This window comes from Alligator mississippiensis, chromosome 1, assembly GCF_030867095.1.
Source record: "Alligator mississippiensis isolate rAllMis1 chromosome 1, rAllMis1, whole genome shotgun sequence".
Lineage (NCBI taxonomy): Eukaryota > Metazoa > Chordata > Crocodylia > Alligatoridae > Alligator > Alligator mississippiensis.
This window is the reverse complement of record NC_081824.1, coordinates 364,748,149-364,763,491: the sequence shown is the minus strand read 5'-3', so window position 1 is coordinate 364,763,491 and position 15,343 is coordinate 364,748,149. Positions and strand designations below refer to the sequence as shown.

General features: G+C 38.6%; 2 protein-coding genes across 8 annotated transcripts in view; one reads left to right on the top strand and one right to left on the bottom strand.

Annotated features, from left to right (window-relative positions):
- Positions 1–15,343, top strand: part of UBAC2 (UBA domain containing 2) — a 186,581-nt gene that overhangs the window by 81,791 nt on the left and 89,447 nt on the right. The window lies entirely within an intron of this gene.
- Positions 1,108–15,343, bottom strand: part of LOC102558384 (G-protein coupled receptor 183-like) — a 32,946-nt gene continuing 18,710 nt past the window's right edge. The window contains exons 1-4 of one of the 4 annotated variants that reach the window (XM_014600407.3): positions 12,359–12,463; positions 5,006–5,040; positions 3,247–4,391; positions 1,108–2,177 (exon numbers count right to left, since the gene is read on the bottom strand). In XM_014600407.3, the coding sequence (XP_014455893.1) occupies positions 3,269–4,391; positions 5,006–5,016 (1,134 nt within the window). In that variant the 5' untranslated portion in view covers positions 5,017–5,040; positions 12,359–12,463 and the 3' untranslated portion in view covers positions 1,108–2,177; positions 3,247–3,268. Of the gene's footprint in view, positions 4,392–5,005; positions 5,041–12,358; positions 12,464–15,343 lie in introns of those variants that run through there. The other 3 variants (XM_006262590.4, XM_019486918.2, XM_014600408.3) reach the window with 3 other exon arrangements.

Below are 15,343 nucleotides of genomic sequence, written 5' to 3'. Positions count from 1 at the left end.
CAGAAGAAGCAGTGCATTAGTTCAGTCCAGCTCCCCAGTGTCTAAATAGATCAGGCACTTGAGCAGGGCTTTTTGGTGCTTTCATCTAAAACTGATTCAATCAGCTATTAGATACAGCCCATGGGCTGGATGCAGTCTGCAGACCTGGGTCATCTAGCCAGTGGACTTTTGCCCAGCCTCTGGTCGCAGTGGTGGTATTTTGCACGGTGGCCGCCAGCACCCTGGGGAGAACAATGCCACTGTCAGCAACGCTTCTGATACGGACAGAGCCCCAGCTCTGGTCACAGTGGAGGGCCTTTTGTCTCTGGTGTCAGTAGAGCTTTCCATGCCCCTGCAAAGGCCTGGGGTCTGGTTATGGCCACGGTGATCTCTGGCTGCAGTGGTGGAGCCTCTGACCATCGTGCTTCTGGGGCTGCCTGTGCCCCAGCAAAAGCTGAGGTAGTGGCAGCTGCCAGGAGCCCTACCACTTCAGCCAGAGCCCTAGCTCTGGCTGTAGTGGCAGAGTTTCTGCTCTCAGTGTTTCTCGGGTTGCCAGCACCCCAGCTGTCACCAGGAAGCCCAGCCACTGTGGCCAGAGCTGGGGCTCTAGCTGCTGTGGCCATACTTAACTCATAGTGGTGCTGGGGCAGCCAGACCCCTAGCTCTCATTGTGGGATGGGCTGCTGCTGTGGAAGACCAGCCACTGAAGCCAGATCCCCAGGGTGCTGGCTCTGACCGTGGTGGCACAGGGTCATTCTCTGTGTCCCTGCAGGTCATATGCACCATATGGGGTCCCTGCAGGGCCACTATTGCACAGACATGGTGTCCCTGGAGGATCTCTGATTCGGTCTTTTCAGGGTTGATGTGCTGGTTGCCCTCATGGAAAGCCCCTCTACTGGTGTCGAAGCTTCTGTGGAGCTGCTAGGGCTGACAGTACAAGAGCCTGGATATAGCCCATAGGCACCTGAAAATGAAGGGATGCAGCCCTCCAGCTGATTTGAGTTTGGCACCCCTGCTGTAAGTGTTTACTTGAGTAAAACTGGCATTCTGACAAAGTTAATTGTTAGTTTAAAAGAAAACTACAGCAGTAATTCTAGGTTAAAAATAAGAGTGACAGAAGTGAGAGCATAATGGAGGAGTTAATATTTTAATACTGATGTTTAGCTTTGTTTCGTTTGCAAAAAATATATATTTAAACTTAAGTTATTTGCTCATGGTGCTATAATGTTCACTTGCATTGTATTTTATAGGTAAATATTAAAAGTTTTCTTGCTCTCAGGGCTTTATCATCTAAAATTAGACCAAAGTGATACTGTAAACAAAAACATAGAAACAAATGTAATAGAACAACTGTGTGTTGATGAAATGTTCATACAACCAGTATTTATGATTATAACCTCAGACAGAAGTGTTTTGTGTCAAGTTATAGCTTGATTACTCCTGTAACAATTAGTATAAATATATTTTTAACTTTTATTAGAAAGATGGAAAAAGACAAAGCCTTTACAATATTTACAACTTAAAATGAAATCCTTGGTTAATATTTTAAATATTTTTTTTTTCTTATTTGATATCCTTCTAACTGTATAGTGTCTCTTATAGCTGGGAAACTTTAAATTCTTTCCAGTAGTATAAAGGTGGTATCAATGGGAGAAAAAGCTAGTTTAGTGGGTCATAAGCTTCCACTGCTGTTGCTGTTCAAATGTGATCCTTGCTTCTTTAAGGGAAAACAGGGGTAACACAAAGAAGTGAGAGAAATATAGGCATAATGCTCCATCTTAATGTCACTGAGGCATGTTGTCCTTTTACTCGCACTAGACTTTTTAAGGCATTTTGTTCTGCTTACTTTTCTTGTTAGAAGCTCACAGCAGTGTTGTAAAGTTAGCTGAGAGACAGAAACAAGCTAGGGAAGGAAAATGACAAATTAGGAAGGGGACAATGGCAGGAACCCAAGACTCACATCCCGGATGTTGTTCAGGTGTTAGCTAGTTCCAGCGGGGGTGATGTCATCTGGTTCCCTGGCAGGGTCTTGTGAGCGCAACTTATAGGGTTGCAATAATGAAGGCTAAGTGATGTCAAAGTGGATCCCAGGGAGATGCTGTGGGCTGTCACAATATCAAGAGTTTACATCCATCTGCCTTCCTGTCCTCATTCACCAATCTTCTAGGTAAACAGTGTTCAAGGAAGTGTGGTCATATCTTCGCATGAAAATGTCAAAAAACAAAACATTTAGTTCCATTTCTAGAATCTTTCAGTTTGTTACATGAGCCTGTGACTGCAGAAACATAAAAAATGATCCTTTACCACAATTCTTTTAATTTAAACAATTAATTTTTTACCAGTCACTAGTTTCAACTTATGCTTACATCTGTAAACAAATGTACATGTTAGCTGAAATGCATTTTTGTATCTGATGAACCCTTAGAATACAGGTCTCTGCACAACAGAATCCAGAAAGAAATATTTCCTATTTGTAAAAGAAAGAGAATACTTCCTTCCTCAAAGGAAGGATAAATTGATTAGTATCTGGTAGATGCTCAGATGCTATAATAATAGGGCCATATAAATATCTGGTTAGGCAAAGAAAATGGTGCTTATTACTTAAATATGTTTACACCTCAATTTTTCAGATATAGACAGTATCTTAGCTTTTTTCCCACTTGTATTTTTGCAAAGTTATCTGTGTTAAATTTAGATATGAACAATCTAGTTCCAGGTCCAAAAGATTTTAAAATAGTACCATGGACTATTTCAAAATTTTCATGAAACTACATATTTTATAAAATCCTTGCACATTTAGTTCCTTTGCTTATGCAGTCTGCATGAAAGCTCAAGGGGAAAAGATACAACATACTTTATTACTCAAGAATGCTAATATTAGAGATCAGTCAGATGTCTGCTCATTTTCAGATGTTCTCTTTTAGTCATTATGAGCTACTTGTGAGCTACTTGCTTTTTTTTAGTTTCTTTTCTTAGAAAAACAAGTGAATTGGGTCTTTGCCTGGTGATTAAAATTCAAGAATGCATATGTTCAGGATGGAAACTGCATAGGTGCTCTGATGGAAACTTCCCAGAAAAACATGAAAGGTAGTCAAACTGATAAAATTAGGAACCTACTAATTTAGAATTTTGTTGCTGTCAGACAGTGGTTATTTTGTGTTTAAACAGTATCCTGGATTTCAGAGATGGTGGGAAAGAGAATCTCACTTAATTTGTTGTATGAGAAGGAAATAATATTTTATGTGGGTCCAGTGTTTTTGAACTTACATTGTTGCAAGGCATTAGAACTTTATTTCTCCGATAACTTTCCATTTGAAGATTTTGGCAGTACTATCATTTGTGTTTCTCCCACATCACGTGAGCTTTCTTCATGAGGTGACCTCACAGCACTTGAAACTGATACACTAACTTGACGTCTCAGTATTTTCATTATTCTCCTCTTATATCCTTTGCATGCAAAGAAATAAATGAAAGGATCCAAGCAGCAGTTAAAATTCATAAGAAACACAGTATAATGGAGAGACTTCTGGAAAATTTGTTGATCACTGCATGGTGTTTTGTCTTGATTGTAAAGCTTCTTAATCATGTGTTGTATAATTGCAACATGATAAGGGGTAAAACAGATGATAAACACAACAATTACAAAAATGATTGTATTGATGGCTTTTTTGTTTATCCCTGATTTTTCACTTAATGGATTTGCTTTTGCAGTTTGAACAAGTTTGTAGCTAATTTGAGAATAGCAAAATAGTATGATTCCAAGGGGAATGAGGTACCCTATTAAACAGGCAGCAAGAAGTATCAGTGGTAGATTTGGGATTTTTTCAAAGTTTGGATATTCCATGCATGTAATCCTGTCTTGTTCCTTATTTGACATGGACTGTAGGAGTAATGGAAATGTTTGACTCAATACAAGGAACCAGACAAATATACAAATGCCCTTGGCATGCTTAACTCTTCTGAGCTTTTGGTACCGGAATGGGTGGACTACAGCAAAAAACCTATCAATACTTAAACATGTCATAAAATTAACACCTGCGTAAGTGTTGATGTAAAATATGAGAGCAGTTAGTCTACAAAATGTTTCTCCAAATGGCCAGTCAAATCCTAGTGCATAGTATGCAATCCTTGTAGGCAAAGAAGTAGTAAAAAGAAGGTCCGACAAGACAAGATTTGTTGAATATAAAGTGGTAGAGTTGATCTTTTTTCTGTTTTTAAAAATGACAGTGAGGGCAAGTCCATTTCCAACCACTCCAAGAATTAAAATAACACTGTAAAATACAGGCAGTATGATCTTTGCTGTATCTTTGTGTTCATACAGGTCACAGGTGTTGTTTGTCTGCAGACTTGTAGATGCTGAGATGGCAGTGGCCATTATCACAACTGGTGTCTCTGCAGGAAATTCAGTAGATCTAGCAATAAGAACAAAACAAAAGGGAACATCTTGTAATAAACACAGATACGGATCTTCCCCATAGCAGCAACCAACTGTTGTCGCAAAAGGCAAATATTTTAAAACCTGAAATGAAACTTGCCTATGATGAAACACTTTTAAAAGTCTTTTGGTAAGTTCAGTTCTTCTATTTTGATAAAAGAAAATAGTCTCTCACCAAGCTGCATTTTAGTAAACTGAGGAACTCACTGGTTGGAGGAATGCAGTTTATAGAAGATTAGAAAAAGTCGATGCTACAGTACTTTTAAAGCAGCCTGGGGAAAGGGGAATCTATATGACACATGATTATGTGAAGTCCCTGCAAGTTAAGCAAGTATAAAACATACAGTATTTGAATTTGTTTCAATGAATGTCAGGGAAGTATTTTAAGCGAAGATGATTTAGCAGTTATATGAAATTTGTGACTTAAATAGAATTTGAGCTGGCCTATATTGACCTTGTGGGAATTTAACCTGATTTCTAGAAAACAAATCTTCTCAACTTAATTGTATTTGAACTGAAATAATTCAAACTCGTATGAAGTAGCACTTTTCAAAACAGTTCAAGTACAGTTGATTTACAAGGCATACTTACATGTTATCCATTTTTCAGTGGCTCTTGGAATGCACCTGTAATATATGTAAAAAATATTTGTTTTGACTGAATGTCAACACAGTATATTTACATAGATTTGAATATATGTATTAAAAATTAGTTAAAAGAGCCAACTGACATGGCAGCCCTTGAGACCTACAGAATCTGCAAAATCCGTTGTTTGGGGGCTTGTAAATATCAAAGTAATTTAACAAGACCTACAAAATGGAAAAGATCTATGACATCATCTACTCTCTATCCTTGCAAAGATAGAGCATGCTCAGTGGTGCATTTGGTAGTGCCTTGTTTATTCTAACTGCTAATATTCCAAGTGGTGAGTCCTCCACCATTGCTCTCTCATACCTGTTCCACGAGAACATTCCTGATAGTCAGATTATTCTTAATGTTGTTTACTTCTTCCTGTCTTCCTAGTCAACCACAAAAAATAATTGCTCTCTTTTCTTGGTAATGCTGCCCTTCAAAATTTGTCTACTTGCATTATGTTTCTACTTAGTTAATATGTAGTGAGATTTCATAGTGCAGTATATCTTAGCTCAGCTCAACTTTTCTTTTTTTTAAAGCAATTTTTACACTGTTTTTACAGTGTAAAAATTGAGCTAAGTGAGTTAGCACTTTTGAGGTTATTGCCAGTACAAAAATGTTGGCTTAAGTGGCCTGTGAAACTTCATATTGTACATTGATTTAGGAGAGGCTGAGGAAACTGGGTTTATTTAGTCTGGAAAAGAAGAGACTGAAAGGGGATGTAATAGCCACCTTCAGCTACCTGAATAGTGGTTGCAGAAAGGATGGAGCTGTTCTCAGTGATGGCAGATGACAGAACATGGAGCAATGGTTCCAAGTTGCAGCAAGGGAAGTTTAGGTTAGATACTAGGAAATACTTTCTCACTAGGAGGGTAGTAAAGCACTGGAACAGGTTACCCAGAGCAGTTGTGGAGTCTCCATCCTTGTAAGTTTTTAAGACCAGGCTAGACAAAGCCTTAGCTGGGATGATTTAGTTGGGGCTGGGCCTGCTTTGAGCAGGGGGTTGGACTAGGTGACCTCCTGAGGTTCCTTCCAACCCTACATTTCTATGATTTCTGCATGCATGTAGTCTCATGTATATGTTTGATACCCCCCAGAATTGTCTTGCTAGCTCTTGCAAAAATCTTCAGGCTATTCAGAATCATGACTATCACAATGAGGATCTGCCTGTGCTTGAAACTGAGAATGTTTCAGCTAGTTTGGAATCTTTGAGTTCAGACAAAGAATAGCTAGTCTGCAGTGGGCAGGATTATACAAATCATCAGCTACTCTGTGGTAACTGTCCATGTTCCTACTGTTAGCCTACACTAAGTGGAATCTAAATCTTGGTAGATTAATTCCGCTCAGGGCTCCAGTGCCCTGATTTTAGCTTTCACTCACCATGGGTTAAGAGCAGGTAGCTACTGCAGAGCAGCTGGAATATAAAGCTCTGTTCCCTGTTGACTTGCTGTAGTTTGTTCCTTTTTCCACAAGCAAAGGCTTCTTTGCCAGCAGAGATGAACTATAGAAGCTATTTGGTCATGTCTGCATGGCAGAAGAAATGTGTCATCTTAACTTGTGTTGAAATAGGAATTAATTCAAACAACTTTGGTTTTAATTAAAGTTATTTTCTTGTTAAGGTATAGGAGAGGTTAAGGGGTTAAACACGGGCTGCTAACTTGATATCAAGCCCACATTACCATCTAGGGTTTTTCTGGCATCTATTATTTTATATAATGGTAAATAAATTGTTTGGTATTATCAATCCCCTTTTGGCATGTTTGCTATACAACATTGAAGCACGTTTTTAGCTTTTGGAAAATGGATTAAAATGATATAGGAAGAAAAAGGGAACAAGCTACTAAAACATTTCGAATTAGTTGTTTTTAAATTTATATCAGTCACCTTCCATTAACACACAAAAGATTTCAGATGCTTATCTTCTCCCTCAATTTTAGATTTATTCAAAGTTAGACACAATTTAATTAACCTCTAGTACAGAGGTGGGCAAATATGGCTCACAGGCCAGATCCAGCCTTCCAAGGGATTTTATCTGGCCCATGATGGGTCCCTTGGCCCTGAATGGCCCAGGCTTGGGGGCAGCCTCAGATGTGGTGGTCCCACTACCCCTGGGTGCACAGAGGGGCTGGGAGGCATGGTGGCTGGACTCCTCTTCCTGGCAGTGGTGACTTCTTCCAGCTGCTGCTGCCAGTGTCACTGCTGTGGCTGGACTTAGTCCCTCTGCCTGGGCATCCTGGCCCATGTGCCCTGCACCCACTGCCAGGGGTACCAGACACAGCAGGTGGGGTCTCAGTGGAGACTGGCCTGGGATGCTTGTGGACAGGGCATACTCAGCAGGGCAAATGGTATGGGGCTGTGTGAAGGTGGGGAGCTGTGTCTTGTAACAGGACAGGTGTGTGGGGGTCAGGCCAGGACCATGGGATGATGACAGCGCAGACTTGACCCAGCCCACAACAGCTCACCAAAACTTCCTGAGTGGTCCTCTAGCCAAAATAATTGCCTACCCCAGTTCTAGTGCATACACTATCATAATAATAATAATAATAATAATTTAATCACTGAATTCTAGCTGGATTAGCATAATTTGTCATGTAACACATGTTCAAATGATTTGGGAGAATGCTCCCAGGATTTTTTTCCTGGTACAAAATCTTACCCAGAGATACCTGAACAGACATTCAAATGATGAGCCCTCAAAGAGCAGGGAGCTTGCAGTGCTGACACTGCACTACCAGGGAGCTGCTATTTGTGCATCTCAGTATGTTCTGCAGGGTCCCCCACTCTGCCTGGAGACAGATGGCAACAGTGCACAGGGCAGCCCTGGATTGGCTGACCCAGACTGTTCAGGGTCAGCCTATGTCTCCCACTGCACGATGTAGGAATTGTGGACAGGATGTGTTCTGCTCCGTGCTTAGCTGAAACAGTAGAATCCAGCCAATGACGCTCTCCCCAGGGGAGGGGGGGCAGCAGGGGGCAGTGTGGGCCAGGAGCAAAGGATGTATCCCATTGAATGCAATGGAACAATTAATATATAAAAGATTAATTAGTGTATGTAATAGCTGAGTCTTAGTTTGAGTATATCTGGCTTGTGTAGAAGAGATAAGAGATGCAAAGATTTATCTCCCCTACTAATCTAGGTAACTGAGTTTGCATTTTATTCCCTCCTTTACTATTGTCATAAAATGGATGACTCCAGATAATGGTATATATTCTGAGCTACAGCTACATATAAACTCATATTCTAGAAAGATTATCAGATGAAAATATACATCTATGTATTTTTAAATGTATGTACTCTGGAAGGAGGAAGACCAATGTTACTTGTTTTGTATAGAAATTTTGTTTATACATTGTAATACTGTACATGTGGCATTTCTTTAGCAGAAAAGCAATGAACAATAGATTCCGTTTTTAGTTGAAGAACATAAACAGTTTTAAAAGAGTGACAGGAAAAAGAGGATCAGGAAAAGATGACGTGTGAGGAAAAGGAAAAGGGTTGGGCACAAAATTTTCTGCTGGTATTCCTCAGTTGATTAGCAATTTGAGAATTGTTAAGGGACCTTTTTCATTAAAGAGCTTGATTAGGCACTCCAGGTTACTTCAGTATTGTTATAATATGTCACTTTCTTACAATGATGGTCTCAGCTGCAAGAGAAACATTTTGAGTTGTAGCTTCAGATTTGGGTTCATTTTAACCTTTACTAGTATAAAGGATGTTTTTTATTCTTTCCACTAACCAGACAAGTCATGGACAGATGTAACATTTTACCTGAGTTGAAAGGGGAGGATAACTGGTGTTCTCACCAGCAGTTGCAGTGTGTAACTATTATGCAATGAGCCTGTAGTAATCTATCTATACCCTAAAGAAACTGCCTAGGCAGCCCATATATTATTTTGGGAAGTTGTGGATCTTGCACAATTTGAACATAAGAGACAGCGGATGATAGGAGCATAGTAATTATATAGCAATGGCATCTGTTTAGTTTTAATTTTTACTTTAACTTCTAATCACTTTTTCTTTCATCAGATATTTTTGCTGTCTGAATGTCTAGGTAACCATATAATTAGACCTGACTGAAGAATATGAGCTTTTTGCCTTTGACAACAATATATTATGAAGTTATGAACCTTCTAAAAGTTTGTCTTCAAAGTGAATATAGTTGAATATTTTGTTAACGTAGAAGTTGAATTCATTGGGAGCAAGATGGATGTGTGTCAGCAGCTCAAAGTGCACGTGGCTTCAAAACAGATTGGGTGTGGCAGGCTTATCTTAGAACATGCTTCTTCCTATTGCTGCAAACCTATAGACTATTTTTAATGCATTATATTAAATTAAATATTAATTAAAGGTTATTGACCTTTGTGCCCTAAAATAGAATGTGTAGATCCCATGAAATTTAAAATCTTTGACTGATGACTGATTTGCCTGGGAACGGGAAGTGGGCTCACAGTGATCCATATTGTGTTTTGTAGAGATTTTCAAGGATAGTCCCCATCCACCCTCTGTTCAGTCAGTTATTTTAATAGACGCACCAATTCAGATGTTAGAAACAATGCATCAGGGCAGCTAAAACATGTTCTTTTTGGAAGTATATATTTATTAATTGTGCAGATGAAGAAGGGCACACACAAAGAGCATAAGCACTGTAATTGTAAGACATGTGCTTGTTTATTTAAGGACTGCACATTTATGTAGATTATTTTTTACTAGTTTTCCTTAAAATTAACCTAGAAAATAAATGAAAAACACTATATTAAGACAATACGAATGTTGCAGAATGAAAATAATTTTAAAAACACAAAAATTAGGGCAGTCATGGCATGGAATTTGGCTTTCTTGGAAATATGTAGAATCTTCAATTACTGATTTAAATATTTCATGTATGATATTAAAAGCATAATAATAATTGGGATGTGCAAAACAGATGAATTGATATTTCCATAGAACTCTATATTATGAATCTCCTGATTTTTTTTTTGATTTTTTTTTTTTAATTATTTTCTCCTTAAATGTGTACCTTTTAACAGTTGTATGATAGCAGTATTTTACACTCTAAAGTAGTAGAGATTGTAATTAAATGCACATAAAAATGTGGAGGAGGTGAGGAACTTAAGTATGGCTTGATTAGTAAGTTAAAGTAATGTAGTAAATAATAAGAGCACTGTGTGCCTAGTTATTGGTTGTGTAATATTTGTCAAAGCTGTAATTGGTTGTGTAATATGTTGTCAAAGCATAATGTAGGTATAATACAGAATCTGCCTTTCCACTTTTTTATTAAGAAATACAATGCCAATGTTGTCTGGTTTTTGGGTATCTAAGATACCTAAGATTTGTCTGGCAAGCATTCACTTGCAACCCCACAGTGATGAATGAGAGTAAATATGTAATAGGCAAAAAGCACTCCAGCAAGAAAACAAATTTAAATGTTAGTTTCCAGTGGGAACTCACAAATCATTAGTTCATAAATTCACTAAGGTAGCACAAAAAAGTCCTTGAATTCTCTCTCAAGAAAGTCTTCATTAGTGTTCTAAAGTTGGTGGGGAGCAGGGGCCATAAGGACAGAGCACACCATGAATGCTATCTCATTTAGAAATCCTATAGCTTCTTTCAGGAAATGTCTGGACATAGGGTATCAAATACACTAGAAATGTATCATTTGTATATTATAAGGTCTGCTGGTTTGCGGGTCTTTGTCCATAGAGAAGTGTCTGGTTGGATAGTAATGTGTTGCTTAGTTTTCAATCATAGCTGCTTGAAAGACAACCAACTTTAAAATATGTTAAACACCTTTGCAATATTACTTGTGTATGGAAACGATTGCTCAAGTTTTCCTAGGGTAGGTGTGACATTGTGGAAGGGAAAGAAAGTGATCTGGGTGAATAGGAGAGATGATATCCATCAGCGAATCTCTTTTAGGATGCGCTTTGTGCCTTGAGAAGTGAGACTTGTCTAGTACACCAATCACAGTGACTAGGTATGATTTAAGGCATAGAGCCATGCTGGTGCTCAAAAACCCAGTAACTTATTTACTGCTTGTAAAACAAATACAGAACCAAAAATTGTAGCTGTGGGGAAAAAATCTGAATCATCTAAAATAGCACTCATAAAAATAAGCAAAAATTCATATGACAACTTATGCTCTAACTCTGGAAGCATACTCCTTTTAATCAGGCTATTTGCCTGACTCCTGTAATGTGACCTTGTGCAGCGTGGTTAAAAACTAACTAACTGTAACCCTAAATGTAACTGCCAGTTTGCAATCAGAAAGGAAATAGATTTTGGCTGTTTAAAGTTTCTCAGATAATTGTTCTTAATCTCTCAGTTGAAAGGGAGCTGACCCAGGGACAAGGAATAAGAAGTGAAAGACTAGTATTTCTGTTGGCCAAAGCTCACCTTCTTTCTTAAATCTTTTGCTATTCATGTACACAAGGATTTTCAGGTCATCTTTATTTTTTTTAAGTTAAATGAAAAATATGAATCGTTTAATCTGGACAGCTGTGTTTCTTTTTTGCTACTGAAGTATTAAAAGTTATCAGCCTATTTGAATAGAATTTTTGAAAGATCAAATAGCTTTTAATGTTTCATTAGAAGATTCCACCTAAAAAGATTTAGAGGGCCAAGAGGAAGAAATGACTTTACAAAAAGAAAAGCTTTAGAGTGAAAATGCATGTCAGAAGGAGAAAAAGAAATGTTCATGTACTTTGCTAGTTTGGCATTTTGCATTGTTTTTAAGGATGAATACACTTAATATGAGAATAGCTGAAGATCATTTCATAGCTTACAAATGTATGTGATATACTAAGCTACTCATTTGCTGCCACTGTACAGTTGTGCTGTCTAGACTTGTCATACTGTTATATCTCCACTGGCTTTAGACAATGACTTGCATATTGGAATATTTAAATAATTGCTGAAAAAAAGGCTTATATACCATTTACTTCTGTATTGCTAATGTTCAGACTAAATCCTTTTACAAAAACTGCTCCATCTAATAGAATAGTGAACATTACTTTTTGTTTTACAGCAAGCAACATTATACAATTTTTCTTTTTTTACTTCAACCTGTTTATTAGAGCCAAAAGATGAATTGGCTCTTGAAATCAAAACAAACAGATCCCCTGGTACTATAGCTTGTTTTTGTGAAGTCTTGCTATAAAAGAGAATTCTTTCAATTCACATTTGTATTTTCCACCCAAAAAGAACGTATCCTTCCTACATCAAAAAATTCAGTATATTACTAGGAGAAATTAACTTCCTGGAAACTTGTATTGTTATTCAATGAAAAGAGCAAATTATTTTTCTTTACTTACATATCAGTGGGTTTTTAGATCCTCTGAGCAGTATGGTATTTGGCAGTGTAGTTGAACTGTGAAAGTTCCCCGTTTGAACATTGTTTTGAAAAATGATTACGTTGAGTAAGTCCTTTTATGGGGGGGAGGGGGAGGTATTTCCCATATGCTTGACATTTTGAGGTGCCCTAGTGTTCATTTGTTACCCACCATCTTATGGGAAGTGAAAGCACCCATGTATTACATTTATTTAAAAATCATATTTTCCAAAGGAGCAAGTTAGAAACAAAAACCACCTAAAAGTTCTGTATCACTGACTTTCACAAAAGGGAATTTACCAAAACTTGTCTAGTTTAATCTTTAACCGGGTAAAATTTGCAGAAAGAAAAACACCTTTTAAACATTTAATTCTTCAATGAATGAATAGATCCTTATATTATGTGTAACAAAAATGTATATATGCTTAAGTTTTAGTGCATAATTAAAAAATGTTTACAGATTACTCAAATCAGTGACATAGTGCAGTGGATTTTCAGTATTTAGGTACAAAATAGCAGCCTCAGTGGTCCATGCTCATGCTTATCATAGCTAAGCTAGCAGAGTGAACAGGACTTAGAGAAAGTATCTGGAGAAGTAAGGCCCCCTCTCCACATTCGAAGTATTTAGTCAATTAACTGGTTAATTGTACAATTAACTGAGACCAGCTACACACGCAAAGTACCTGTCATGCCAAAAAAAGGCCCAACTGGCTATAAAGTTAGACCTTAAAAATGTATACTAACTTCATAGCTGGTTGCTATCCACCTTTAATTTGTATGTATAGCAGGGTCTGTTTCTATGGCTAGGAGCCCCATCAGCTGACTGGGCTTCCAGCTGCAGGGCTAGCCAGCCAGCTGCAGGGCCATGGCCAGCCAGAGCTGGGAGTCCTGCAACTGAGGAGACTCTCAGGTCTGGCAGCACCCAGCAGTTGTGAACTCTGGGTCCTGGCAGCACCCCACAGCTGCTGGGACCCAAAGTCCCACAGCTATGAATGCTGGGTCCCGGTAGCACCCTGCAGCGCTGGGACCTGCTGTCAGCAGCAGCAGGACTCTGGATCCAAGCAGTCATGAAGCACAATTGCAGTCTCCCAGTTGCAGGGGGCTCCATGCTCTACTGGAGTCCCAGATCATGCTGGCAATAAGGTATGATAGGATCTAATGTGTGATTGCATGGATCACACATTAGAATCCCATTGTACCTGCAGGTGTGGAGGGGCCCTAAGTATTGTAATTATTTTAGGGACTATTCCTTCTCATTATATTTGCAGGTCAGGAGTGAGGGGTATCAGCGTGGGGGGGAGGGGGAGTGCTGTGGGTTGGGAGTGAGGGCACCAGCATGATCTGGGGGGGGTGGAGTACTGTGAGTCAGGAGTGAGGGGCAGCAGCAGGGCTGCTGACTTGGAAGCAAGGGCACAGGTAGGGCACAGGCATATCACTGCCCCCTCCCCACAATCATATTATTCCCTGCCCTCCCTGAACAGGTGTCTTCTTTTTTTTGAAACTGGAAATATGATAACACTATAGGGGCAAAAGAAGAACAAGATTGCAAAATTTTAAGTCCAGCTGTTGTTACTTTGTTTCTACATAAGGACTGTTCATCTAATAGTTACATTAGTTAAATTATTTAACTATAACAAGGCTATGGGGAGCAGTGATAGGTGGAAAATCCTGTTGTTTTTCTATTATGACTGTGATCAAGAGTTATTTGGGATTTTCCCCTGAAACTTCTACAGAATTTTCATTGCAAACTGATCTGTATTTAAAGTGACCTGGTTTAGTGACCTAATTTTTAAAACCTAAGAAGGGATGCTCGGATGTTGATTACCTAAGTGTCCAATCCTTTGAGATACTGAATGTCTTCTTAATGATGCTGGGGTTATGCCTACAATACAGGCTTCTGTTGGCTAGCTGTTATCAGTCAAGTGCGTAATGGAGTCTGTGAAGGAGATGTGTCTATCTTGTGTTATCAGGAGCCCCTCCCTACTGTAGATGCAGTCATATAAGCAAAACTGCAGTTTTACTGAGTTTGTTTTGCAAATGAGGGTGGTCCTGTTGTACTGTTATGAAGTGAAGCTTTATAGATTTGTCCAAACTAGAAGCACTTAGCTGTTACAGTACATTGATATTGTGTGCTAATGTGTTCCTAGCTTATGCATGGCTTGAGCCCCCATGGAGTTAAGTGGTTAATTCAGGGCTTTCAGCATCTCCCTAGATCAGGCTCTGACAACCTGTTTCTCTTCTAGCATCAATTTCAGGAGGACTGTGGGAGGATTCACTACATTTATCAAGGTTCATATTCATATTTGTAAACTGAGTTGTTATTCATCTTCAGAGCAGAACAGAATCTTTTTCTGCAAAGAAATTTAGAAAGAAACTAATGCTGGAAGGGAAATTACTCAAGCTGTGTGCTTTGTGCGTATACTGAGTAATACAGGAACTCTGTTCTGTGTTCCCTGCAAAACATACTTGGTACCTCCTTAGAAACTTCTAGATAGGAAATCTGAATATAGTTATTTATCAGTGACTGACATTAACTTTAAAAAAAAGAAGCACCTGTTTCAGTCTAGCCTTTTTACCATTTTAAAAAAGTTACCTCTCTGATCTTTGGTAATGATTAAGTTGGTCTACTCGTGGACTACATAGAAAAGTTAGTCAGTGCCTCCAAACTAGCATTGTGTGGCAGCTTGGTAATTGTTGGAGTTAATGGTTGTAAAGAGGATTATTCCTTTGTACTGTTTATAATTTTCCATTGGTTAGTTTCTTTTTGTATTCCAGACTTATCATTGAGATCTACTGCTAGTTCCAGAGTCAGCAATTTGAAAGGTGGCAACTAATGTCTGTCAAATCAAATTTCTTCTCTTTCTGAATGTATAGATTTTGGTTTCTGGGATGCAGAATTGCTGCATGTGCTTTTTATTTGCTAGGGTGTTATTCTTAGGGAAGGCAAGAACAAAAATGCACTTTATAC